At 50.4% G+C, this 25,640-nt stretch overlaps 1 protein-coding gene across 1 annotated transcript in view; it reads left to right on the top strand.

Annotated features, from left to right (window-relative positions):
- The window catches only part of MYOM3 (myomesin 3), a 57,659-nt gene that overhangs the window by 24,420 nt on the left and 7,599 nt on the right, over window positions 1-25,640 (top strand). Inside the window, exons 15-31 of the mRNA XM_054500429.1 lie at window positions 1,226-1,409; window positions 3,394-3,565; window positions 6,888-7,009; window positions 7,414-7,601; window positions 8,140-8,266; window positions 9,413-9,591; window positions 13,015-13,129; window positions 13,823-13,979; window positions 15,012-15,121; window positions 17,275-17,319; window positions 18,035-18,171; window positions 20,927-21,071; window positions 21,265-21,324; window positions 22,011-22,078; window positions 23,086-23,196; window positions 24,925-25,012; window positions 25,555-25,593. Coding sequence (XP_054356404.1) covers window positions 1,226-1,409; window positions 3,394-3,565; window positions 6,888-7,009; window positions 7,414-7,601; window positions 8,140-8,266; window positions 9,413-9,591; window positions 13,015-13,129; window positions 13,823-13,979; window positions 15,012-15,121; window positions 17,275-17,319; window positions 18,035-18,171; window positions 20,927-21,071; window positions 21,265-21,324; window positions 22,011-22,078; window positions 23,086-23,196; window positions 24,925-25,012; window positions 25,555-25,593 — 2,047 coding nt within the window. The remainder of the gene's footprint in view (window positions 1-1,225; window positions 1,410-3,393; window positions 3,566-6,887; window positions 7,010-7,413; window positions 7,602-8,139; window positions 8,267-9,412; window positions 9,592-13,014; window positions 13,130-13,822; window positions 13,980-15,011; window positions 15,122-17,274; window positions 17,320-18,034; window positions 18,172-20,926; window positions 21,072-21,264; window positions 21,325-22,010; window positions 22,079-23,085; window positions 23,197-24,924; window positions 25,013-25,554; window positions 25,594-25,640) is intronic.

A 25,640-nucleotide genomic window follows, 5' to 3' on the forward strand; every position in this document is an offset into this window, starting at 1 on the left:
AGAGTAAACAGGTTTGCAGCCACCCACACCTGAGTGAAGTTAAATACCAGTTATTAGACGCAGGACTTTTGGCCAAGTTACCAAAACTCTCTGAACCTGATTTTCCTCATCGGCAGAGAAATTAACACCTTCCTGCAGGGTTATTGTGAGAATTCATTCATTTGTTCATTCGTTTGTCCCAGAAACATAGATGGAGCACCTGCTATGTGCCAATCCTGTTCTTGGCCCTGGGAACACGGCAGTCGGGGGAGGGGGTGCCAATGATAAATGGGGTAAATCAGTAGAATATTAAGCACAGTAGTGAGTGGTAGGCGCTAAGGAGAAAGACGTTGAGCAGGGAGGGGAACTTGAAGTGTGGGGAGAGGAGCTGCTGACATTTTTAGATGGAGTGGCTGGGACGGCCTCCCCGCTCCCCAGGAAGGTGGATTTTTAATAAAGGCCTATAGGAAGCCAAGATATTTCTGGGGGAAGAACATTCCAGGCTGAGGGACCAGCAAGTGCAAAGGCCCAGAGGTGGGACTTGGACCCTCAGGGAACAGCAGAGAGGCACAGAGACTAACGGCAAAGGGAACGGTGGCCAGACAGGCCAAGGGGTCAGGCCATGGGGAAGCTTTTGCTCTGAGGGAGATGCGGGGCTTGGGAGGGTTCTGGGCAGACAGGGACCTGGTCTGACCCGTGCTATAAAAGGATCCCCCTGATGGCCATTTGAGACAAAACAGACGGGGGTTATAGGTAGAAATGGAGGAGAGACCAGTCAAGAGGCCATTGAGTTCATTCAGGTGCGGGGTGCTGGCAGCCTGCATCAAGGTTATGGTGGGGAGCCTGAGGGCGATAAGGCATGGCTGGATTCTGGGTAAATTTTGAAGAGTGAGCCAACTGGGTTCATTGATGGAGCATATTTAGGGCATGAGACAAAGACAGGAAGAGCCAAGGGTGGCTCCAGGGGTTTCACCCGAGGGACTGGAAGGATGGGGGCCACCATTGCAATGCAGGTGTGGGAAGCTCTGGAGCTGCGTCGTGGACAGGCTGGACCTGAGGTCTCGGTAGGCATCCAGGTGGAGAGGTGAGGAGGCAGATGCGGCAGAGCCCCACGCTCAGGGGCAGCCTGGGCTGAGTATAGAGATCATGAGAGCACATGAGCTGGGGACAGAGATCACGGGAGGAGACCAGCACAGAGCCGGTCTGGGCGACCGCTTAGCCAATGTGAGTTCCTCTGTTTCTTCAGTCAGTCATAGGTAGTGGCACCTGGGAGGCCATCAGCTCGGAAAGCCCTGTGAAATCCCCGAGATTCGCCGTTCTGGACCTGGAGAAAAAGAAGTCGTATGTCTTCAGAGTGCGAGCAGTGAATCAGTATGGCCTGAGCGATCCCTCGGAGCCCAGCGAGCCCATCGCCTTGCGGGGCCAGCCAGGTATCCTTGTGATGCAGTGGGGTCGGGGAGGAGGCAGGCCAGGCCAGGCTCAGGACCTGAAGCTGCAGGGACAAAGCCCTGCCCACTTCCCTGTCCCCACTCCCTTCTACCCATCATGAAGCTGAAAAGCAATTTGATGTCAGGCCTGGGGACTTTTAGGACATCAGAAATCACATTTCTCTGGGCAGGAGGCTCATGGAGCGAGAGAGCCTTCTGCCTTTTTCCAGATCAGCAATGCATGGGTTACAGAGCACAGATGGGTCCCGCACAGCAGCTGTGCAAGCAAGTGGTCCCTCTGTTCCACAGGTCTCTGGCCTGCCCCTAGATCCTGTAACTCACTCCCAAGCAGCCCCCTGCTCCCTGTCTGTTGGGGGTTGAGCTGTCCCACCTGAGCCCTGGCTTACCAGGCAGGACACTGCTCATTTGCAGCACAACAGGGGACCTGGGAGAGTCATTTCCAAGCCGCACACCTTGCTGTCCTCAACTGGCAAACGCATTGTTCTAAAGGGCCTCATTACTGCTCCCACCTCTGGCTCCTTCCTGAGTCTCCCAATTGCAACTCCATCCTGACCCCAGCTTCCCAGGGCTCCCATCTCTGAGGCCTCTGGATTCTGAGGTTCTTTACCCTCTCATCAGATTCCCTGTAGCTGCCATCACAACCAGCCCTTTAAGGAACCTTGCTACAGTGCCACCTATGCAAGAAAAGCCTGGTTTACTGAAGGTCCCATTTGGGGAAGATTTCAAAGTTCTAGATTTGTTCTGCTTCAATAATTTAGAGGGGAAAAAATATACACACATGCGCACACACACACACACAAACACACGGCACATATGAACAAGTTGGTGAGCAAGTGGTGTTTTTCTTTAATTCTGGTTAACATTTGGATTTGATTTGGGGCCTGGCCAGTGAGCAATTAGTCATCAGATGTGGACAGTCTCCGGACCATAAACCAAACTTAAATTGTACCAGGCAAGGCTCTGGTATAATTCAGAAAGGAAGGGAGAGCAGGGCTAGAGATGAAGCCTTCAAACAAGTGAGGGGTGAAGACCTGGGATAGGTAGGACCCTTAGGAATAAGAAGAGAGGAGAAAAAATGGAGCAGGTCAAGGAACAGAAGCTTGGAGGAGTCCAACGTTTGGGGGCCAAAAGAAAATAGAGAATCACCAAAGGATGTGTAAGGAGTTTAGAAATAAAAAGAGAACTAGGAAGATCATGCACCTGCCATCCATCAGTCCATCCATGCATCCGCCCATCAGTCCATCTATCCATCTATTCATCCATCTATCCACCCATCTATCCATTTATTCCTCCATGTATCCACCTGTCCATCCATCCATCCATCCATCCATGCATCCATTTATTATCCATGAATCCACCTGTCCATCCATCCATCCATTCATCCATCCATCTATCCATCCATCCATCCATCCATTCATCCATCCATTTATTCATTCATGTATCCACCTGTCCATGCATCCATCCATCCATCCTTCCATCCATCCATCCATTCATCCATTCATCCAACCAACCATCCATCCATGCATTCATTCAACCAACCATCCATCTATCCATTTAACAAGTTACAGTAGCCCCTACCTCAAAGAGCTTAGTTTCAGGGAGCCATGAAAATCAGTAGAGAAATTTCAAGGAAAGAAAACTGAGATTAAAGATAAGGACTGAGGAAACCTGTCAGATTTGGTGACTTTTGAGTGAGAGAGAGTGTGTGTGTAAGGATGAATGAGTGAGTATGCTTTTGTGCTTTAGTGAGGAAGCAGAGATGCTCAGAGGTAAAGGGAGAGAGGACTTTTAGGATACACTTCTGGGCCTAGGGAAGAGTTCCCAAAGCCCCCAGCAGGTCAGGAATTCATGCACCTTGATTGCTGTGGGAGCTCCTTCTGGCCTCTCCCCATGCTCCTCCCCTTCCCCAGCCTGTCAGAGCCACAGAACTCAGCCTTCTCATTCAGCCCATGTTTCTATTTTATAGCTACCCTCCCTCCTCCAGCTCAAGTTCAAGCTTTCCGAGACACACAGACCTCTGTCTCCCTGACATGGGATCCCGTGAAAGACCCAGAGCTCCTGGGTTATTACATCTACTCCCGGAAGGTGGGGTCATCTGAGTGGCAAACAGTTAACAACAAACCCATCCAAGGCACCAGGTACGTCTGCCCACCCGTATCAGTCTGTTCTCACGCTGCTATAAAGACATACCTGAGACTGGGTAATTTCTTTTATAAAGAAAAGAGGTTTATTCAGCTCACGGTTCTGCAAGCTGTACAGGCTTCTACTTCTGGGGAGGCCTCAGGAAACTTATGATTATGGTGGAAGGCGAGGGGGAAGGAAGCATGTCTTACATGGCAGGAGCAGGAGAGGGAGAAAGAGCAAAGCAGGAAGTGCTACACACTTCCAAACAAGCAGATCTCGTGAGAACTTGCTCCCTATCTTGACAACAGCAAAGCGGACATCCTCCCCCATGATCCAATCTCCTCCCATGAGGTCCCTCCCCCAACACTGGGGATTACAATTCAACATGAGATTTGAGTGGGGGTACAGAGCCAAACCAGATCACCCCCCTTCCTGCACCAGGCATCCTTGAAAGGGGGCCATAATGATAACGAAGCCCAGCATTTCATGGTATTTACCCTGCGCCAGGTACTGTTCTAGCATTTTTCATACATAAGGTCATCTAGTTCTGCCCGCAAGCCTAAACGTGTAGGACTATTATTTTCATTATTTTACAGATGAAGAAACTGAGGCATGGAGAGGTTACATAACTTGCCAAAGCCCCTGTAGCTTAGTAAGTGGCAGGACTGGGACTTGAACCCAGATGGTCTTTTTCAACAAACCTTGTTGAGAATGTGCTATTTGCAGGACTCCATGGATAGAGATGACCATGCCTTGGTCTCATCCCTCCAGGAGCTTAAAGCCAGAGAGAGGCGGGGAGAGCAGAGCAGTGGAGAGCTTTGGAGCCAGGGAGGCCTGAGTTCAGGCTCCATACCACCCCTCACCCTTTCTGTATCAGTCAGAGTTCTCTAGAGGGACGGACTAATAGGATAGATGTATATATGAAAGGGAGTTTATTAAGGAGTATTGACTCACACAATCACAAGGTAAAGTCCTACAACCGGCCGTCTGCAAGCTGAGGAGCAAGGAAGCCAGTTCGAGTCCTAAAATCTCAAAAGTAGGGAAGGCAACAGTGCAGCCTTCAGTATGTGGCCGAAGGCCTGAGAGCTCCTGGCAAACCACTGGTGTAAGTCCCAGTCCAAAAGCTAAAGAACTTGGAGTCCAATTTTCAAGGGCAGGAAGCATCCAACATGGAAGAAAGATGAAGGCCTAAAGACTCATCCAGTCTCATCCTTCCATATTCTTCTACTGCTTTCTTCTAGCCACGCTGGCAGCTGATTAGATGGTACCCACCCATATTGAGGGTGGGTCTGCCTCTCCCAGTCCGCTGACTCAAATGGTAATCTCCTTTGGCAACACCCTCACAGACACACCCAGGAACAATACTTTGCATCCTTCAACCAATCGAGTTGGCACTCAATATTAACCGTCACCCTCTCTGAGCCTCAGTTCCCTCCTCTGTAAACCAGGAGGGTGGGGCCACATTCCTGGCCTCTTGACATTCCAACTCACACTCCACTCTGAGGTTCATTCCTCATCCCCTGGCCCTGAAAGACCCTCATCCTAGCAGGCACAGTGAGTCTTGGGGCTTCTGGGCTGGTAACTTCTCTTGATATAGGAGCTCTGTGCGGGAGGGGGCTTATGTGATGATACATCTCCCTTCTCTTTCCCCCAGACAACTGACCAAGCCCTGAGCACACCTGACTGGGCTGCCCTCACCCTGGGCCATGAGCCAAGGTCATCTGACCAAGGAAAAGGAACAGACCCAGTGCCCCACTGGTCTTTGGTGCCTCACAGTCAGCTGTGAGGGGTCCCTCGTAATTTGTTACCAGAAACAGATAAAATTCCCAAGTTGGAGAATAATCAGGTTTTGACAAATTAGCTCAGAGTCAAGCTTATCCCTAGAAAAAGACTTCTCCCCTGACTTGCATTCAGCTGTGCTTCCCTGAAGGGGAGGGCAGGGGTTGAAGGAGAGCTGGCATGAATGGGGTGGCATGACCAGGAGAAGTGGCACACAGAGGTGAAGGTGGCATGCTGCTCTGGCATGTCCAGAGAATTTGTCCCACATGTGCATGTCATCTGTTACATGTGTCATGACTGGAAAGAGGCTAAACCCTGCTGCCCAGGAGTTGGAGCCTGGGGCAACAGCAGAAAGGGAGCTAAGTTGGGCTGTGGTGGTCCAGGTCACTGTGGAATCATCAGGCTCCACAGAGCCTGGCTCACAAAAATGTCTGAATGAATGAATGAATGAATGAATGAATGGTGGGTGGGTGGGCAGGTGCTGCCCTGGTGCTCAGGAGACCTGGCTACCATCTGGGCTGAGCCCCTAATTGGCTGTGTACTCTTGGCCATCTCTCCTGCTGTGGTAGTGCTTCTCTACTTGTAACATGAAAAAACTGGATAGTTTCACCCCTCAGGGCCCCTCCAACACCCAAGATTTTGTCCTCATCTCCAAAAGAGGGATAAGTAACAGCATCTTCCTCAGAGACTGTTGTGAGGAGCACCTGGTGGATAGACATAAAGTGAGTGCCAGACAAGGGCACGCTGCTGTCGTCATCATCATCATTGTCATCTGTTGTCAATGGGGTCTGGTCTGGGGAGTCATCCCAGCCTCCCCTGTTCAGGTGCTGCCTGACCATCGCCCCCTTCAGTGCTCCCTCTGTCCCATAAAGGCATGTTCTCCCTTTAAAGGGACTTGTCCCCAAGCAGAGAGCTTGCTGCTCTGCCAGCTGTCAACACTTGATGTGATTTAAGTCCTGGGGACTCCTCAGGGACCACTGGCTGAGAGGAGCTCCCTGCAAAACAAGATTTGCTCTAGGATAATGTTGATAGGTGAAGAGAGAGAAAGAGGTCCACAATTTGGGTCTTATCAAGAAGGGACAGGATGAGAAGGACATTTTTCTCTAAGCCAGAGCATCCTTGCGTGTTTCTGGATGACAGCTCTCTTTGAGGGCTCTGAAAGGACTCCGTGTTTTTGCATCACAGCATTAGTGCAGGTATTAACAGCCACATGTTCTTTTTCAAGGACAAAGCCCAAAGTCTTGAAGATGTACCATGTGGCGCTGGGTCCAGGGTTGGCTGCCTTTGCTTTAAATTAGAACCTTTCCTAGCGTATTTGCGTTTTAAGGGTGGATCTGGAAAAGCAAACATCTTTTAAAACCCTTAGGTCTACCCCCTCCATGGTGTCATCTCAGGCATTGCCATGGGATCAAGGGCAATATTTTTAGGAAGAATTGACCTGGAACCTTCAAATTCTACAACACTGGTGACCACTTATTCCACAAAGTTGTTCTGGAAAGTTTGCAAATGTCTCCAGGCTGTTTGTACATCCATGGAAGCTGCACATTTCTCTCCCAGGTTTACAGTTCCCGGGCTGAGGACGGGGAAGGAGTACGAGTTTTGTGTCAGGTCAGTCAGCGAGGCTGGGGTAGGTGAGAGCTCAGCCGCCACCGAGCCCATCAGGGTCAAGCAGGCTCTGGGTGAGTCCAAGGGCAGGTCCAGCCTGCAAACCTCCCTGGGCTGGGCAGGGAGCTGGGGCTCATAGACCACATCTTGGAGGGCCCAGTCCTGGTGGCCAGTGGCACACACGCCCTCTGAAGGAAACTGGAGCTGGGCCTGGCTGCCCTTTCCTTTGGGAAGGAAGTAACCATGGCTTGAGGCCATGGGATGAGGCCTGAGCAGCTCTAGGGGGTGGGGAAGCCCTCAGACCCAGAAACCTGAGGCTCCGATGCCCTCCTGAGGCACAGATACTGCTGGCTCAGGGAAAAACCCCTGGAGTAGGGCGGGCACCAACTAGGGGAGGCTCGTCGGCTCCCTCAGGCCCCACTGTCCAATCCAGCCACCCCTAAGGAGCAGCTGTCCTCACCTCCTTACCTCCCTGTAGCTACCCCGTCTGCTCCATATGGCTTTGCCCTCCTGAACTGCGGGAAGAATGAAATGGTCATTGGGTGGAAACCCCCCAAGCGTCGTGGAGGTGGCAAGATCCTGGGCTACTTCCTGGACCAGCATGACTCGGAAGAGCTGGACTGGCACGCAGTCAATCAGCAGCCCATCCCCACCCGGGTCTGCAAGGTAGGGCTGGAAGGTGGCCCCAGCCTGTGTCATGACTTGTTTAGCAGCGACCAGAGGGCACTGCTTGAGTCTTGGAGTCTGACAGAGTCTGACAGAGGTCTCAAGTTCCCCTGCCTCAGCCATCGAGATCATTTTCCAGTGCAGACCCACCTTGAACAGAACTGTTTAGGGCCACCAAGCTTGAGCTGGGATTGCTTGAGCTCAGGAGTTTAGGAGTTCGAGACCAGTCTGCAACATGTTCAAAACCCTGTCTCTACAAAAAATACAAAAATTAGCTGAGTGTGGTGGCACACACCTGTAGTCCTGGCTACTCGAGAGGCTAACACGGGAGGACTGCATGAGCCCAGAAGGTTGAGGCTGCAGTGAGCCATGTTCATGTCACTGCACTCCAGCCTGGGTGACAAAGTGAGACCATGTCTCAAAAAATAAAAGCAAAGCCCCCACAGATCCCCTGCTCTGAGTCGCTCCCCCACCACTGCTCCTGCTCCCCATCCCTCCCCCAGCCTCAGCCTCACAGTTTGTGTTTCTGCTCTTCAAGGTCAGTGACCTTCATGAAGGCCACTTCTATGAGTTCCGTGCCCGGGCTGCCAACTGGGCAGGTGTTGGCGAGCTGTCGGCACCCAGCAGCCTGTTTGAGTGCAAAGAGTGGACAATGCCCCAGCCAGGTGAGAGGCCTTCAGGCCTGAAGTCCAGTGCCTGCCCTTCCCTCCTTCCCCAAACCTACCCAATGAGATGAAGGCCGCCACACTCCTCTGTGCATTCAGGCTTGTGCTGTTTGTCCTGCACCCCAGGCCCCTGGCCCTTCCACAAACCCACTCTATAATTCCTGACATGACACAAATGGAGTCCTAAGCCTGCCTTAAAGGACCCCTGACCTGGGCCATCAACTGGCCCTGTACCCCCAGCACAAACTATTTCCCAACTCGAGACCCTGCCTGCTTCTGGCCATAGACCAATCTCCAGCCCCAAAGGTGCACTGCTAGGGTGAGCAGTGAGTCCTGGTTTGCCTGAGATTTTTAGTTTCCTACTGAAAATCCCAAGTCCCAGGAACCCTCTTAGTCTTGGACAAATGGACAGTTGGCCACCCTACCCACTGCTCCCATAACCCTGTAAGCCTTCTCACAAATGAGCCCCTCACCTCCCACCGAAGAAGGAGGATCACACCCTTCCATCATTTTGTTCAGCTCAGTTCTGTTTTCTACACAAAACCTCTACCTCAGTGGCAGATAACTAAAACATATGATGCTTTCGACAACCACAATTATAAACAACTAATATTTATTGGGCACTTACTAGGTACCAAACACTTTTCATAAATTATCTCACTAATGCTCACAAAAGCACTGTATTACAAGAACTATTACTATCCCCATTTTACAGACGAGGGTACAGGAACAAAGAGGCTAAGTATCTCGCCCAGAGTCCCCATATCTGGAAAAGGTGGAGTTTCGACATGAACCCCAGAGGTCTGACTCTAGAAGTTACACCCTTGGCCCCGACACTAAACACTGAAGCACTTTAGAAGAATTAATGCTGTCTGGGATGGGGCTGGGGAAGGTCAGGGAAGCTACTGGGAGGAGGGGAGGCTGAGCGCATTTTGAAAAGTTAACCCTGTTTCAGGCCCAGAGCCAGGTTTTGTCGTGATGCCAAGGTTGGCCCGAGCTTGGTGACACCCAGAGCAGGCCCTTCCTGGCTTGACTGTGACTGATGGATTGACAAGCTTGTTGACTGACTGCTGGGCTTGCTGCCCACTTGGCTGGCTGCCTGGCTGCCCAACTCACACATCTCTGCCCATCTCTCATTTGTCACAGGCCCCCCGTACGATGTACGGGCATCCGAGGTGCGGGCCACATCCCTGGTGCTACAGTGGGAACCCCCACTGTATACGGGGGCTGGGCCTGTCACAGGTTATCACGTCAGTTTCCAGGAGGAAGGCTCTGAGCAGTGGAAGCCGGTCACCCCAGGCCCCATCTCTGGCACCCACCTGAGGGTAAGTTCTTATGCCTTCGTCTTCTGACTGGCCCTGAGCCTTCCCTGCCGCTACAGCATCAGAGCTGGAATGACCTCCAGACATCACTGCCCTCACTTAATGGCAGCAGAAGACCAGAGAGGAAGAGCAATTTACCTAGGGTCACACAGCAAGTTGGAGGTAGGTCTGGCTGGCTGGTGCCCATATCCCGCTCCATGCTAGGCAGGCGCCTCCCTAAAGACTCACTTGCTATCAGCCAGGTATATCAGCATTTGCACATGCATATCCCTTGACCCAGGAATTCTGCTTCTGAGATTGAATTATAGAGAGGTAATTAGGCAAACGTGCAAAGATCTAAGGACAAGGATGCTTCTTGTAGCCTTGTTTATAACGGCCCAAGCTGGAAACAACTTAAACGTCCATTAGTAACGGTGTTGTTTAAGTTAATCACAGTGTACCTTAAAAGTAGAATCCTGTGCCAGGCAGTATAAAGAATAAGGCAGTTAAAGGAACAAGACGGTATAAAGAATGGAGATGGGCAGGGCATGGTGGCTCATTCCTTTAATCTCAGCACTCTGAGGAGGCCGAGGTGGGAGGATTGCTCAAGCCCAGGAGTTCCAGACCAGCCTGGGAAACATGGAGAAACTTCATCTCTAGAAAAAAAAAAATAGCCAGGTGTGGTGGTATACACCTGTAGTCCCAGCTACTCGGGAGGCTGAAGTGGGAGGATCACCTGAGCCCAGAGAGGTCCAGGCTGTAGGGAGCCATGATCGTACCACTGGACTCCAGCCTGGGGGACAGAGCAAGATCCTGTCTCAAAAAAAAAGAATGAGGTGGACCTACGTGCATGTATTGACACAAAAAGATATCCATCCTATGTGGCTAAGAAAAACAAAGCAGAATACAGAGTAGGATATTTATATGTGAATAGCATATAATATATATAACCTGTTATATATAATATAGATAAACAAACATGTATGCAGATACATGTTCCTTAATTTAAATGAGAAACAAACTCTAGAGTCTTTGGCTAAATGAGAAGTCTAGCAGAATCACTAGTTTTGTTCTGGAGTGGTGGTTGTTTTAACTTCCACACGTGCAAGAGGTAAGGAAATCACAAATACTCTTCTCCTGGCCTAACCAAGACAACTCACAAATACTTAGACATATCAGGAAACAAAGATGTCACTTGAAGCATTATTAACAGACACAAATTGCTACCTTAGACAACCAATCAGAATTAGACTTCCAGGTGACTGAAGGCCACTTTCACAGGCCATAGCATCTACACCTAAGGCCAGTGTGTCTCAGGGCCTCCTTTATTTGAGGAATATTTGTAAGAATGTGATGTGGATTAGTTTCCAGTTTCTGCAGCCCTAGGGAAAGGGGAAGTATTTCTCCAGCCCACTTTCCTGGTGCTTTTCCCCACCAGGCAGGAGGATATGCAGTTTTCAAGCCCATTCGTCAACATTTCACTAGGGAGCACCCAGAGGAAAGAAGGCTGGCTCAAGAAGCCCATAACAATGGGAAAGAATAAGATACTAACCAATAGGATACGGTGCATGTCCTGTTTCTACATGGATTATGTCCTTGTAAAAGTCTAAAAAGATTTTGGCTGGGCACGGTGAGTCTCATGCCTGTAATCCCAGCACTCTAGGAGGCCGAGGCAGGCAGATCTCCTGAGGTCAGGAGTTCGAGACCAGCCTGACCAACATAGTGAAACCTCATTTCTACAAAAAAAGTACAAAAATTAGCCACGTGCAGTGGTGCATGCCTGTAATCCCAGCTACACAGAAGGCTGAGGCAGGAGAATCACTTGAACCTGGAAGGCGGAGATTGCAGTGAGCCGAGATCACACCACTGTACTCCCTGCCACAGAGCAAGATTCCATCTCAAAAAAAAAAAAATCTCTGAAAAGACTTTTACCAAATGGTTCATTCTGGTTATCTCTGGGGGAGAGCCTGCCAGGGACGCTTTAGTCCTTCATTTCATGTTGTGCTTTATCACTCAAAGTGTTTCCCAACAAGTGTGTGTTTCTTTTATAATCGGAAAAAATTAAAATACATTCATTTTACAAAAAAAATGAAATTAAGGCCATCTCAGACAGAATCAGGGAAGATGAGCCTCAGCCAGGGTACTCTGCTGAGACCTTGAGGTCTTCATCTATATGAGTGGCTCGCCCCCTCCGCATGTAGGTTGGCCCAGGCTGGGGCGGGACAGCCTAGGTGATCTGGCACCGGCTTCTGCATGTGGACAGTTGGCCACCATTCAGTCAGTCAGCCACTGGCTAAACATTTCTTCAGACCTGCTTTAATGCCAGGCCTGGACCAATTCCTAGGCATGGGAAGCTAAATGAGTCACAGTTGTTGGGCAGCAGGCAATAACAATACTGTGTGATAAATGCTGCAATTGAGGGGGTCTCAGAAATTCTGGACGCTCAAAGGAGAAGGTGAGAGGTGCCTCCTGGAATCCATGCATCTGCCGAAACTGGGTGATGAAGCACAGGCTACACTGGAGTGAGCCAGGAGGGAGCTGGGACGGCATTCCAGGCAGCGTGCTCAGCAAGGGCAAAGGCAGGGAGGTGGGAAATGGCGTGATGGATGTGGGGACGCTGAGAGAGTGTGAAGTGAAGGGGACAGATGGAGGGGCAAGAGGACAACAGGCTAAGGCCAGGTTAGGAAGACTATAGGTACTCGACCTCAAAATTTGAACTTGACCCTGAAGGCCACTAAAAGATGTACACATCATCAGATCCGCACAGGGAAAGATAGACTGGGGGAGAAGAGTCCCAGGGCAGAAACGCCCTTTAGCAAACTGTTGGACTACCCCAGGTGAGGGGAAACGAAGCCTCAATCACAACTGTGGATGGGACCTGGAGGAAAGTGGCCACATTTAAGAAACATTAGGGAGGCCGGGCGCGATGGCTCACACCTGTAATCCCAGCACTTTCAGTGGCCGAGGCGGGTGGATCACCTGAGGTCAGGAGTTCGAGATTAGCCTGGCCAACATGGTGAAACCCCATCTCTACTAAAAATACAAAAATCAGCCGGGCATAGTGGCGGGTGCCTGTAGTACCAGCTACTTGGGAGGCTGAGGCAGGAGAATCGCTTGAACCAGAGAAGCAGAGGTTGCAGTGGGCAGAGATTGCGCCACTGCACTCCAGCCTGGGTGACAAGAGTGAAACTCTGTCTCAAAAAAAAGAAAAAAGAAACATTAGGGAAATAAAACAGATGGAACCTGGTGATTGGTGGAGAGGGCCCAAGAAAAGGATGGCAAAGACAATCCCCAGGTGTTGAACAGCCGTCTTTATCACACGGAAAGATGAGGGACACAAGAAGGGAGAGGGTTTTCTTGTTGAGCGTGGCTCCCTGCACCCTAGCGCCCGAGTTTCAAGAAGAGTCACTGCTGTCCTCAGTGCTGGCTCTTGCCCTCTGCCCCCAGGTTTCCGACTTGCAGCCAGGAAAGAGTTACGTGTTCCAGGTACAGGCTGTGAATTCAGCTGGTCTGGGGCAACCGTCCATGCCCACCGATCCCGTGCTCCTGGAGGACAAGCCAGGTAGGAGTGGCCGGAGAAGCCAAAGCTCTGCCACTGGGCTATGCCGTCGGGGACGGGTGGAGTTCAAGGGAAGTTGGGAGAAGCCTGATGCTGTGCTAGGCCTCACACTTCTCTGGCCCTCCAGCAAGCCCCTGAGGGAGGGGTCATCATCCCACATTGACATTGATTTTATTATAGCTCAGAGAAGATCAACCAGGTCACACGCTAGTGTATGACAGAATCGCTCACCTCTCCCAACTATAAAGCACATTTTCCTTCCATTCTTTTAATTATTCATTCATTTAATAAATATTTGGTGATGCGCACATTGCACTGCGAATACAGGAGTGAATGAGAAAGTAAGATCCCTGCTCTGATGTAGGGGTGGGGGGAGCAGAAGACAGTAAACAAGTAAACTATTGCATGAGGAAAGCGATTTAAGATAGAGATAAGTGCTTTATTATAAAAGAAATAAAACAGGGTGATAGGATGGGACAAGGTTGCTTAGCTAGGGCAGTCAAGGAGGGCCTCTCTGAAGAGGTGACATTTGAGGTGAGAAGGAGCCAGATCATGCAAGGCCTTGGCAGCCACAGCAAAGAGTCAAGTTTATTATTAAGTGCAATGGGCAGGCCCTGGAGGTTTAAGCAAGGGAGGGGTGTGACCTGGTTTATTATGTATAAACATCCGCTGCCCTCTGTTGGATCTCGCCCTCAGGTGCCCACGAGATAGAGGTTGGTGTGGATGAAGAGGGCTTTATCTATTTGGCTTTCGAAGCCCCTGAAGCCCCCGACTCCTCAGAGTTTCAATGGTCCAAAGACTACAAGGGCCCACTGGACCCCCAGAGGGTCAAGATCGAGGATAAAGTTAACAAGTAAGTGAGGCGAGAGGAGAAACAACTGCTCAACGGGACCCAAATACTGTCAGAGGAGCTGGCAGAGGCTCCTGGCTGAGACCACAGGGCAGGACCCATCCATGATGGTTGAAAGGCACTGCTCGGTCTTTCACTGAGGACGCTGACTGCCACCTTAGTGAGAAGAGTGGAGAGTGCATTTAAGAGGCTGCAATGGTGCTATTTTTTCTTTTCTTTTCTTTTCTTTTTTGAGACAGGGTCTTTCTCTGTCGCCCAGGCTGTGCAATGGCATGATCTCGGCTTACTGCAGCCTTGACCTCCCAAGCTCAAGCAATCCTCCTGCCTCAGCCTACTGAGTAGCTTGGCACATGTCACCTGCCCAGCTAATTTTTGTATTTTTTGTAGAGATGGGGTCTCGCTATGTTGTCTAGGCTTGTCTCTAACTCCTGAGCTCAACCAATCCTCCCCACACAGCCTCCCAAAGTGCTGGGATTACAGGCGTGAGCCACTGCGCTCAGCCAATGGCATTGTTCTTTTGGAGATTCCTTTTCTGTAGGGAATTCTATGTGCCTCTAACTCAGTACCTTCAAGGAGACCTTCAAAGAGGATTTGGTTTCTAGCCTGGCTGCCAGGGACTTGCTCTTGCAAGTTGTCTGTACTCAGGTTCTTCATCTATAGCATGAAGAGTTGGACCAGATGACCACAAGGGCCCCTGTCAAATGCCCCCATGTCTCATCCTCCCCCAGCGGCTCATGGCCTCAGCTGTGTCCAGAAGGCATAAAGCCTACGCCTCAAGCCCTGGAGGAAGTCAGGGTGGTGTGGCCAGTGCAGACCCAGTGCCAGAGAGCCCAGATAATGGCACCATTGAAGGTGTCAGGCCAGAGGGGACCCTGAGGAGGTAGAAGGAGGCAGCTGCCTGTGCTTCCTGACTTGGCCAGGGTCTGCTTGGGGTACAGGCTCACCAGAAGCAACCTGGACTCCCTGGCTCCCAGGCCTGTAGTGCACAGGACAAAGGATCTCCTCCCAGAGCCTCTGCTCTCCTCTCTCTGCCAGGTCCAAGGTCATCCTGAAAGAACCTGGCCTCGAGGATTTGGGCACCTACTCAGTCATAGTCACTGATGCCGATGAAGACATCTCCGCAAGCCACACGCTGACTGAGGAAGGTAATGCACCTGCCCCCACTCCCTGCCACCTCCCCAGAGAGAGAGTCCCAAACACAAATGCCCACAGAGGTCAGCAAGAAGCAACCAAAATGAGTAAAGTGGCAATTTCCACAGAGAAGTAGGCCTTCACCCACCCATCCTTTCCATCAATGGATATCTATTGAGCACCTGCCACAGGCCAAGTAGGCCCTGGATATTACATCAGTGAACTCAACAGACAAAAATCCCTACCCAGTGAAATTTACATTTTTTGGTCTCTCTTTTATTTTCCTACTTTTTTATTTTATTTTATTTTATTTTATTTTTATTTTATTTATTTTTTTTTTTTTTGAGACGGATTCTCGCTCTGTCGCCCAGGCTGGAATGCAGTGGCACAATCTCGGCTCACTGCAACCTCCGCCTCCCGGGTTCAAGCAATTCTCCTGCCTGAGCCTCCCAAGTAGCTGGGTCTACAGGCACCTGCCACCACGCTGGCTAATTTTTTGTATTTTTAGTAGAGATGGGGTTTCACCGTATTAGCAATGCTGGTCTCAATCTCCTGACCTCGTGATCCGCCCACCTCAGCCTCCCAAAGTGTTGGGATTACAGGCGTGAGCCACTGTGCCCAACCTGTTTTCCCACTTTTGGTAAAAGCAAAGGTACTAGAATTATTTTTGTCTCCTTCTGTAGCCCCGAAAAGCAACAGTGCAAGTGTGATGATAAATTGCACACAGCAGTTGGTCTGAGAAATGGGGTGACAATAGGGAGTGTTGGGGACTGTGGGTAACCGGAGAGTGAATACCACATCTAAAGGACCATCCATATTTGATAAATTAAACTGAACCAAAGCCTGTGCTCACAACAGATGAGACACTCTGCTACCTCCGTAGCAACTAGGACAGCCCTTGCCCATTGTCTACCCTGCTTATGGCACATGAGGCCTTTTGATTTTGTTAAGAAACAGAAGCCAGAGAGACCCAGGTTCCAATTCCAGTTCCATAATTTGCTGGCTGATTTTGGACAAGTCATGCCACCTTCCTGGGCCTCAGTTTCCTCCCCTGTAAAGCGGGATTATAATCCCTGGCTGCCCCCACCTGAAACAATATTGTTATGCAGATACAATCAGATGATTCTATGCAAACTAAAGCCATCCATGAAAATGATGGTATTTTTTTGGTTTTGTTTGCCGTGTGCTTGCCGTGAATCTAGACTCATTGTGTTAAGAATTGTGGGGTTTACTAGGGAAAATGAGGCATGGGCTCTGCCCCTGCCAATTCATCCACACAGTCCATATTGACTGAGCACCTACTGTGTACAAGACATTCACATAGATTCAGAGCTCACCTTAGCAGGAGAGACAACACCGAGAAGCAGTCAGCAGGCCGGGCGCAGTGGCTCACACCTATAATCCTAGCATTTTGGGAGGCTGAGGAGGGCGGATCACCTGAAGTCAGGAGTTCAAGACCAGCCTGGCCAACATGGTAAAACCCTGTCTCTACTAAAAATACAAAAATTAGCTGGGCATGGTGGCACATTCCTGTAATCCCAGCTACTTGGGAGGCTGAGGCAGGAGAATCGCTTGAACCCTGGAGGCGGAGGTTGCAGTGAGCCAAGATCGCACCATTGCACTCCAGCCTGGGCAACAAGAGCGAAACTCTGTCTCAAAAAAAAAAAAAGAAAAAAAGAAGAAGATGAAGAAACAGCAAACGAGACAGCATTCTAGAACAGTCTGAGACTTCTGGGCTGCAGTGCTCGGTGTGTGGTCTAGACCCAGGGATACTAAGATGGCATATGACAGGGGTGAGCAATGAGGCCCTGGCACCAGTGGTCCTAGAGTGACCAGAGATAGACAGTAATGCTCAGCCCACAGCCCTGCAGAGGACTAATGAAGTATGCAGAACCAGGTACGTGGTAGATGCTCCTCTAGGGAGATGAGACTTGATCTAGGCCTTGAAGGACAGGGAGAGGACGCAATCTCAGGGTGGCCAGCTGCAGCCCCGGCATCACCCTCAGTGCCCCAGGGCAAAGTACTCATCATGGCCCCTATGGAGCAAAGGAACCCCAAGGTGGGGGGAGGTGTCTCTTGGAACTTTGACCCAGCACAGGATCCTAGGAAATATCCGGCCAGGATATTTCATTCTCTCTGGTTTCTTCCTCAATACCCCCTATCCCAGAGCTGGAGAAGCTGAAGAAGCTGAGTCATGAGATCAGAAACCCAGGTAAGCAAGCAGTCCAAGCTGCCAGCCTTGTGCAGCTCCCACTGGGCCCACTGGCATGTTCTGAGCAGAGCAGAGTCAGGCCAAGGACCAGGAAACAACCCCAGAGGGACAGAGGGTGGGAGAACCGCAGAGCTAGAAGGTCAGGGACCACTCAAGAAGCTCATGGAAAGAAAAGAGCAGCAGGAAAGGGGATGCGAGGAAGGGAAATGTGGGTGTTTTCCTCTTTTATAATTACTGTTATTGGCTCTTTAGTCATCACGATTTGGGATCGTCTAAACCTCTGCTTCTCTGCATTGACTAGAGACAGTGTGTACAGTCCCTAGAGCAGGGGAGGTCACAAACTTGGCTACACAACAGAACCATGACGACACCTTTCCTAATCCCAATACCTAGGCCATGCCACACACAAATCAGAATCTCTGAGGATGGAGCCCAGATGCTAGGGTTTTTGAAAGTCGTCTGGGATCCAATGCCCTGCCAGGTTGGGAACTGCAGCCCCAGAGCTCTTGGGAGAGGAAACGCTTCACTGAGATTAATTAAATCTAGAGTGGGCATTAGGAAAACCCTCCTCTGAGCCCCACCCAGTACAGTGTCCTTCAGGTTCTCTAAGCGTTTTGCATGTCAGATGCCAAGGGTGTGCTCAAGGTGGGGCTGGAAGGGAGCGGGAAAGGGAGAAGGGGTCCAACCCACCCCCTTCCGGTCCTGCGCCTCCCAGTGATCAAACTGATCTCCGGCTGGAACATTGACATCCTGGAGCGAGGGGAGGTGCGGCTTTGGCTGGAAGTAGAAAAGTTATCTCCAGCCGCTGAGCTACATCTAATCTTCAACAACAAGGAGATCTTCAGCTCGCCGGTAATTGGGTGCTCACAGTCCCTGAAGTGAGGCTCCCCTGCCGGGGAGGCGGCCTCACGGGGTGGTGATTCCGCATGGGCTTGTACTTCCCCCTAGTGGCCATTTCAGAAATGACGGTGTGCTTTTGCTGTTCAGTGATGAGGACGGGATGGGGACATTTGGCTCTTAGTACCAGTGCTGGTGTTGGGGATGGGGTTGGCCGGGACACTACATGCTGGCCAATGCAAAGGACATTCCCACAAACAAAGAATTTCCACATCCCCCACAACTTTTGATTACCCCACCAGACATTCTTAAGATGAAAAACCTGCATTCATGCCTATAATTATCCAAGGCTAGACTCTAACTCTGTTTTAGGTATAAATACAAAGTATTTTTGTACAATTTTTTTTCTTTTTTTATCTTTTTAATTAGAGATGGGGACTCACTATGTCGACCAGGTTGGTCTTGAACTCCTGGCCTTAAGTACTCCTTCTGCCTCTGTCTCCCAAACAATTTTATTTTTTGTTTTCTGTTTTTGTTTGTTTTTGAGACAGAACCTCACTTTGTCACCATGGCTAAAGTGCAGTGGCATGATCTCAGCTCACTGCAGCCTCAATCTCCCAGACTCAAGCGATCCTCCCACCTCAGCCTCCCGAGTAGTTGGGACCACAGTCACACACCACCACGCCCAGCTAATTTTTATATTTTTTTGTAGAGACAGGGTTTTGCCTTGTTGCCCAGGCTGCAAACTCCTGAACTCAGGAGATCCTCCTGCCTCAGCCTCCCAAAGTATGCAATGTTACTATACACTGAATGGAGAATTTTTATTCTGCTGGCTACTTTACCTATGCTCATTCATTTTCCTCCTTTTGTATGGAATAGCTTCTGATTTTTTTGCTTTTCTTCTCTTAAAGTCAAACCGATTCATTATAAATCAGTGCGGCATAATTGAGATTATATCCAAGCACCTATATATTGAAATATTTTTATTTTAAATGACTTACTTCTTTAAATTATGGTTAGAGTATGATATTATTTTGTAAATCATATCTGTAGACAGGTTGTATTAGATTGAACCACATGATTTGTCGATATTCAACTGTTTACTGCTGACGTGGCAATGTCAACCTCATGAGAGATTCAAATTCATGACTCAATCTCATATTATTTGTGAATTTCATCTCCAGATGGCAAAGCAGCCATTAGAAAATAATGGCTGGGTGTGTTGTGGCTGGGCGGGGTGGCCCACGCCTGTAATCCCAGCATATTGGGAGGCCAAGGCAGGCGGATCATCTGAGGTCAGGAGTTCAAGACCAGCCTGGCCAACATGATGAAACCCCATCTCTACTAAAAATACAAAAACTTAGCCGGGCATGGTGGTGTGCACCTGTACTCTCAGCTACTCAGGAGGCTGAGGCACGAGAATCGCTTGAACCTGGGAGGCAGAGGTTGCAGTGAGCCAAAATCATGCCACTGCACTCCAGCCTGGGCAATAAAGTGAGACTCTGTTTCAAAAAAAAAAAGACTCTGTTTGCAAAAAAAAAAAGAAAAGAAAAAAGAAAATATGTGTTTTATATATATCAAAGGTCCAATGACCAAAAAAAAAAAAAAGAAAGAAAGAAAATATGTATTATAGAAAGAGGCCACTGGCTCTGACAGGAGTCTCATGTCCATCCCCTGTAGGTTATATGACCTTGGCAGGTCTCTTCACCTGTCTGTGCCTCTGTTTCTGCATCTGTGCAATGGGGCTGGTTGTCCCAGCATCAAAAGGTGCAAATCAGAAAACTGACTTGAAAGTTCTGCATAAAGATTGTGCAATGACCTTACCACATGGTATAGGAAGTGTTACAAAGTCTGGACTCATTAGTATTCAGTGGTGGGACAATCAGTTGTCCCTATAGAAAAATAAAGCAAAATTAGATCACTCCCCCAAATCAACATACAAATAAAGCCAGAGGAAGAAAGAACCTAGATGAGGAAAATGAAATTTTAAAAACTGTTAGAATATGGTAAAATGTAAATGAGTGTTAATTCTGGGTGGCAAGTACACGAGTATTTTTTTTTCCATTATCCTTTACACGCGTCAATGGGGTTTTTCCCACTTTAAAAGAAGTAGAAAATAAGCTGGTGGGCACAATGGCTCATGCCTGTAATCCCAGCACCTTGGGAGGCCGAGGCGGGCAGATTACTTGAGGCCGGGAGTTCGAGACCAGCCTGGCCAACATGGTGAAACCCCGTCTCTGCTAAAAATACAAAAATTAGCTGGGTGTGGTGGCGCACGCTTGTAATCCCAGCTACTCAGGAGACTGAGGCAGGAGAATTGCTTGAACCCGGGAGGCAGAAGCTGCAGTGAGCCGAGATTGCGCCACTGCACTCCAGCCTGGGTGATGGAGCGAGACTCTGCGATGCAGCGAGACTCTGTCTCAAAAAAGAAAAAAAAAAGAAAGAAAAAGAAAATAGGCAAAAATCATGGCACAGCAGGGGTTCCAGGCTTATTATTAAATTGTAACTGATCGCGCCACTGCACCCCAGCCTGGGCAAGAGTGAGGCTCTGTCTCAAAAAAAAAGCAACAAAAAAAAAAATTGTAACTTACTCAAGCACCCCGGGGGACTAGGTGTGGGGGGAGCCGCAGAGGGTTACCCAATGCCCCACCCAGTCTCTGAAGGCTGACAGCTCTGCGCTTACCACCCCCAAGCCCACTACACTCTGATGTGTACCCCACAACAAAGTTCCCAGAACAGGGAAAAGGACTCTGGAGTTTGTCCTTTTCAGAACCGCAAAATCAATTTTGACCGAGAGAAAGGCCTGGTGGAAGTGATCATCCAGAACTTGTCTGAGGAGGACAAAGGGTCGTACACCGCTCAACTCCAAGATGGAAAAGCCAAAAACCAGATTACCTTGACACTGGTGGATGACGGTCAGCCATGCCCAGCCCTGCCCCGCCCAGCCCTGCCCCGCCCTGCCCCGCACACCTGGCCTGCCCTGCAGCCCTGAGTCCTCGGCTCTGCAGCCTGCTGAGCACAGCCCCCTCGACTTCTGTCCACCCCATGTCCCCTCTCCAGACCCACACTCCTCTCGGCTCATGCCAGTTCCTCCCTCTGTGTTCACAGATTTTGACAAACTTCTGAGGAAGGCAGATGCTAAGAGAAGGGACTGGAAGAGAAAACAGGGTAAGACCTGCTGGGGTGAAATTCAAAATCCCTGGCCACTGGTTCGTGCTAGAGATGCTGGACTGGGGGTTAATGGGACCCCCAGCCCTGCTGGGTCCCCAAGGGAGGTCCACTGCCATTCAGTCCAGTTCTGTCCCAGTGCCAGATCAAAATAGCCCTTGCCTGATCTGAGAGTGAGAGCCGAGCCCTCTTAAATTTTGCACCCTGAAGCCAGGCACAGTGCCTCACGCCTGTAATCCCAGCACTTTGGGAGGCCAAGGTGGTCAGATCACTTGAGGCCAGGAGTTTAAGACCAGCCTGGCCAACATGGCGAAACCCTATCTCTACGAAAAATACAAAAATTAGCCCAGCATGGTGGCACATGCCTGTAATTCCAGCTACTCAGGAAGCTGAGCCACGAGAATCCTTGAAACCAGGAGGCCAAGCTTGCAGTGAGCCGAGATTGTGCCACTGCACTCTAGCCTGGACGACAGAGCGAGACTCTGTCTCAAAAAAAAAGAAAGAAAGAAAGAAATTTGCGCCCTGAGCACCGCCCTTGCCTCACCCCAGTCCCAGCCCTGGCAGAGGCAGTATCTGAGAAGTCCATAGCCATTAGCTGTCCCTCCCCCCAGCACTGCCTGGACACAGGTGGCACCCTGGCTGAGCCTGGCTCTCTGACAGTGGGCACATTTGTTTTGCACGCACAGGTCCCTATTTTGAGCAGCCGTTGCAGTGGAAGGTCACGGAGGACTGCCAAGTGCAGCTGACGTGCAAGGCAAGTCCTGCCCTGCCCTGCCCCCAGGCCCAGTGCGGGGGGACCTGTGGCTTGTCCCCAAGCCCAGTTGCTGTCCCTGCCCACCTGGCCCCCTAAATTCCATACTCTGTGCTTGGCTGATCACACACACAGAAAGTACCCCCGAGGAGACCACATGTAACCCAAAAAGCAAACCCACCTTCCCAGCGCCCATGGGGTAGGATTAGTGTGAGGTGGACCAGCCTTGAACGAGATTCTAGTGGCTCCAGAAGGGATTTCGAGGGGTCAGGGGGTCTAGGTGCCTGCGAGGGTTTATATGTTGAGGGGTATCCCTGTGTTTATGATTATCCTGTGCCCAGAGACTCATAGTATTATTTCATCTGCCTCACAATCATCTGTGACTATCTTCACTTTATAGATGAGAAAACAAATGGGGAAATAGCTCAAGGCCACACGGTAAGAGGGAGAGCCCAGGTTTGAACCAAGTCTATCTGACTCCAAAGCCTAAGGTCCTTCTTAGCACCCTTCAGCCTGTTTAGATAACTGGGGAAGGGGAGGGTGGGTGCTCTCCCAGAAGCATATTCATTCAGTAAACTCAGGGCATCTATTATGTGCCACTCTGCGAGGTACTGAACATACGAAGATGATGAAGTGGTCTCTGTGGGCCTTGGGAGCCCATGGTCAAGGCAGGACCATTGGAAAACAGCATCCCTCATGCTTGACTCGGATGGGGCAGGAAATTGATGAATCGTGATGGAGGGGTGACTATGGGATGCTTCAAAAAAAGGCTTCCTGGAGGAGATGACATTTAACTGAAGCATATGGACATTTACAAGAAAAATAGAGTAGGGCAGGGATCAAGAGGCAGAGGGAAAACCATTAGCAAGAATTCAGAGTCCAGAGGCCAGCAGAGGAGACATATGGTATGTGAAAGGACTCCACTGAGATGCCTGAAAGTGTGCACAGGTGTGTTTTTACTCAAAAAGAAACAAGCCTGACAGAGTCTCCTCATTCCCCACCTTCCCCAGGTGACCAACACCAAGAAGGAGACTCGCTTTCAGTGGTTCTTCCAGAGGGCAGAGATGCCAGATGGTCAGTATGATCCAGAGACGGGAACGGGACTTCTCTGCATTGAAGAGGCAAGTGTGGCTCCAGCTTCAGGGCTCACTTTCTCCTTTGGCTGCAAGCCAGGGAGGGCCGAGAGCTCTGGGCTGGGAGTCAGAGGCACGGCCGAGACTGGGTTGATGCAAGTGAGGCCCTGAGCACAAAATTCAAGAGGCACCAGAAAACTCAGTAATCAAGATAAATAATATTGTATGCAATATTCTAAAAAATCAAAATTAATGCAAAAAGAAAGCTATTAAAACCCCCAAATTTTCAATAGAGACAGAATCAGTATTACTGATTTTTTTCTTTAGCTCCAGTACTGGCCCTGCCAATGACTGTGCAGGCTTGGGCTAGCCCCCGTCCCTCTCTGACCTCAGCTTTCATCTGCAACATGAGCGGGTTGGAAGGGATGCTCTCTCAATGCCTCCTTCCCGCCCCAACAGTCTAGGATTCGGGACAGGAAGGATGTCTCCATGTGAGGCAGATCTGGGCAGAATAAAGCAGGCCTGGAGCTCAATTCTCCCCCCAAGTCCTCCCCATGGCCTTTGGTGGACTGTGGCCTGGTTAAGAGAGAAACACAAGGCTTGCTCTTAAACGTCAACCTTTTTCTGCCCTGCTGCTGATGTCTGTGGCCTCACTGGGTGCCAGGAGGACTGCAGCAAACAGAGGCTTGCTGACTAGGAAGAAAACAATGATTTCAAGGTCTTCTCCCAAATCCTGGCCAGGCTGATGCCAAGTCAGCCTTTGCCACCACTGTGCAATCTCCTCAGACAGGCTGTGGCACCAGTAGGTGCCTCATAGTTACGGAGTTTTATTTTAATCATCAGTCCCATTGGTGAAAACTTTCTGGCCTCCTAAGAGTTGCCTCCCTTGATCCCCACAGCAGCTGTAGCACACAGGCAGGGCAAGGATGATGCCATGATTTCACAGATGAGTAGACTGAGGCTCAGAGGGTTTCAGTGCAAAGACATAAGGCTAGAAGGTGGGATCAGAAGCCACTCCAGTCACCCACCCTAGGTTTGGCTGAGAACTTGGAGCCTTCCTGGGATGGTGAGGACATAAGAGAGGACTTTTGGGGCTCAGCACCTCAATCCTCAGGTTAAGAGCTGCCTCTGTCTTGGATCCTGCCCCAAACCCACTGTGTGGAGATGGTCCTGGTGGGAAGTATTGAGAGATGAGGGCTGAAGGAAGGTGCTGTGTAATGAGAGGTCACTTCTGATCTCTGGACCTTGCCTTGAAAGCACAACTCAAGTTCTTGCTTTGCTGAGTGTTTGTTCAGACTTAATTTGGGGCTGACAAACATGGGCCAAAAGGGCCCCCTTGTCCTGGGCAGGAGAAAACATGCTTCCTCCTGGGGAACTGCAGGTGGTGGGGGTCCCTCCATCCAGGAGCCCCCAGGGATTGAAAGGTGGGCCAGGCCCAGACAAGCTCTGCAAAGTGAGGCTCACTGTGTCGTGCTCAGAGCAGCTGCCTGTGAATGCAAACGAAGGTGTCTGGTTCTGTCCTCAACTCCCCCTACTCCACCCCTTCCCCAGGCCCAGACAAGCCCCAAGCTAGGAATCCAAGGGCTCTGGAGCCGAAAGGAGCCTTAGAGCTCACCTAGCCCAGATGAGTAAACGGAGGCCCAGGGAGGAGAAGGGTCTTACCTGAGGTCACACAGAGAGTGAGGGGCAGGCCTGGAGCCCAGGCCTCCAGATTTGGTATCCATCTCTCCTTCTGGAGCCCATGCTGACACCACCATCGCTCATCCTTCTTTCCAGTTGTCCAAAAAGGACAAGGGAATTTACAGAGCGATGGTTTCTGACGATCGAGGGGAGGACGACACCATATTGGACCTCACGGGTGACGGTAGGAGCTGGCGATGGGTCAGGGGCTGTGGAGGGAGCACAGTGGAGCAGACTGTGATGTGATCTGTGCAGTAAGATTTATGGGATCCCCATGTCACTTGGAGAAATTGAGGCACAAAGAGATTAAGTAACTTGCCCAAGATTCCACATCTAGTCAGTGGCAGGGGCCAGGTCAGTGTGACTCTGATGCCCGTGTTCACCACAGTATACCACAGTGAGCCCAGGCTTGGAGCCCCGAAGCCTGAGTTCACTCCTCCGTCCCACAGTGGGCCCAGGCTCCTCATCAGGCTGATCGGCTCAGCCTGCAAAAAACTGTCAGGTTTGCATGTTTGTCCTCCATCCATAGTGCCCTTCTGCCCACCCCATTGCTGAGTGCCCTGAACCCCCTCCTATCCCCAAGCTATGAGAGTCATCCTACAGAGTTGTCTGTCCCCCTGAGAGCAGCTCATGGGCTCCACCAGCCTTTTTCTAGGATGTCCCCACTCCTAGCACATCCCTAGGGGAGCCCTATGCCAGCTAACCCTTCTCTCTGTTTCCCACCAGCCCTGGATGCCATCTTCACTGAGCTGGGCAGGATTGGTGGTAAGCAGCCTGCCTCTTTGCCCAGCCCTGCCCTGATGCCCAACAGC

Source organism: Pongo pygmaeus, chromosome 1 (genome assembly GCF_028885625.2).
Source record: "Pongo pygmaeus isolate AG05252 chromosome 1, NHGRI_mPonPyg2-v2.0_pri, whole genome shotgun sequence".
Classification (NCBI taxonomy): domain Eukaryota; kingdom Metazoa; phylum Chordata; class Mammalia; order Primates; family Hominidae; genus Pongo; species Pongo pygmaeus.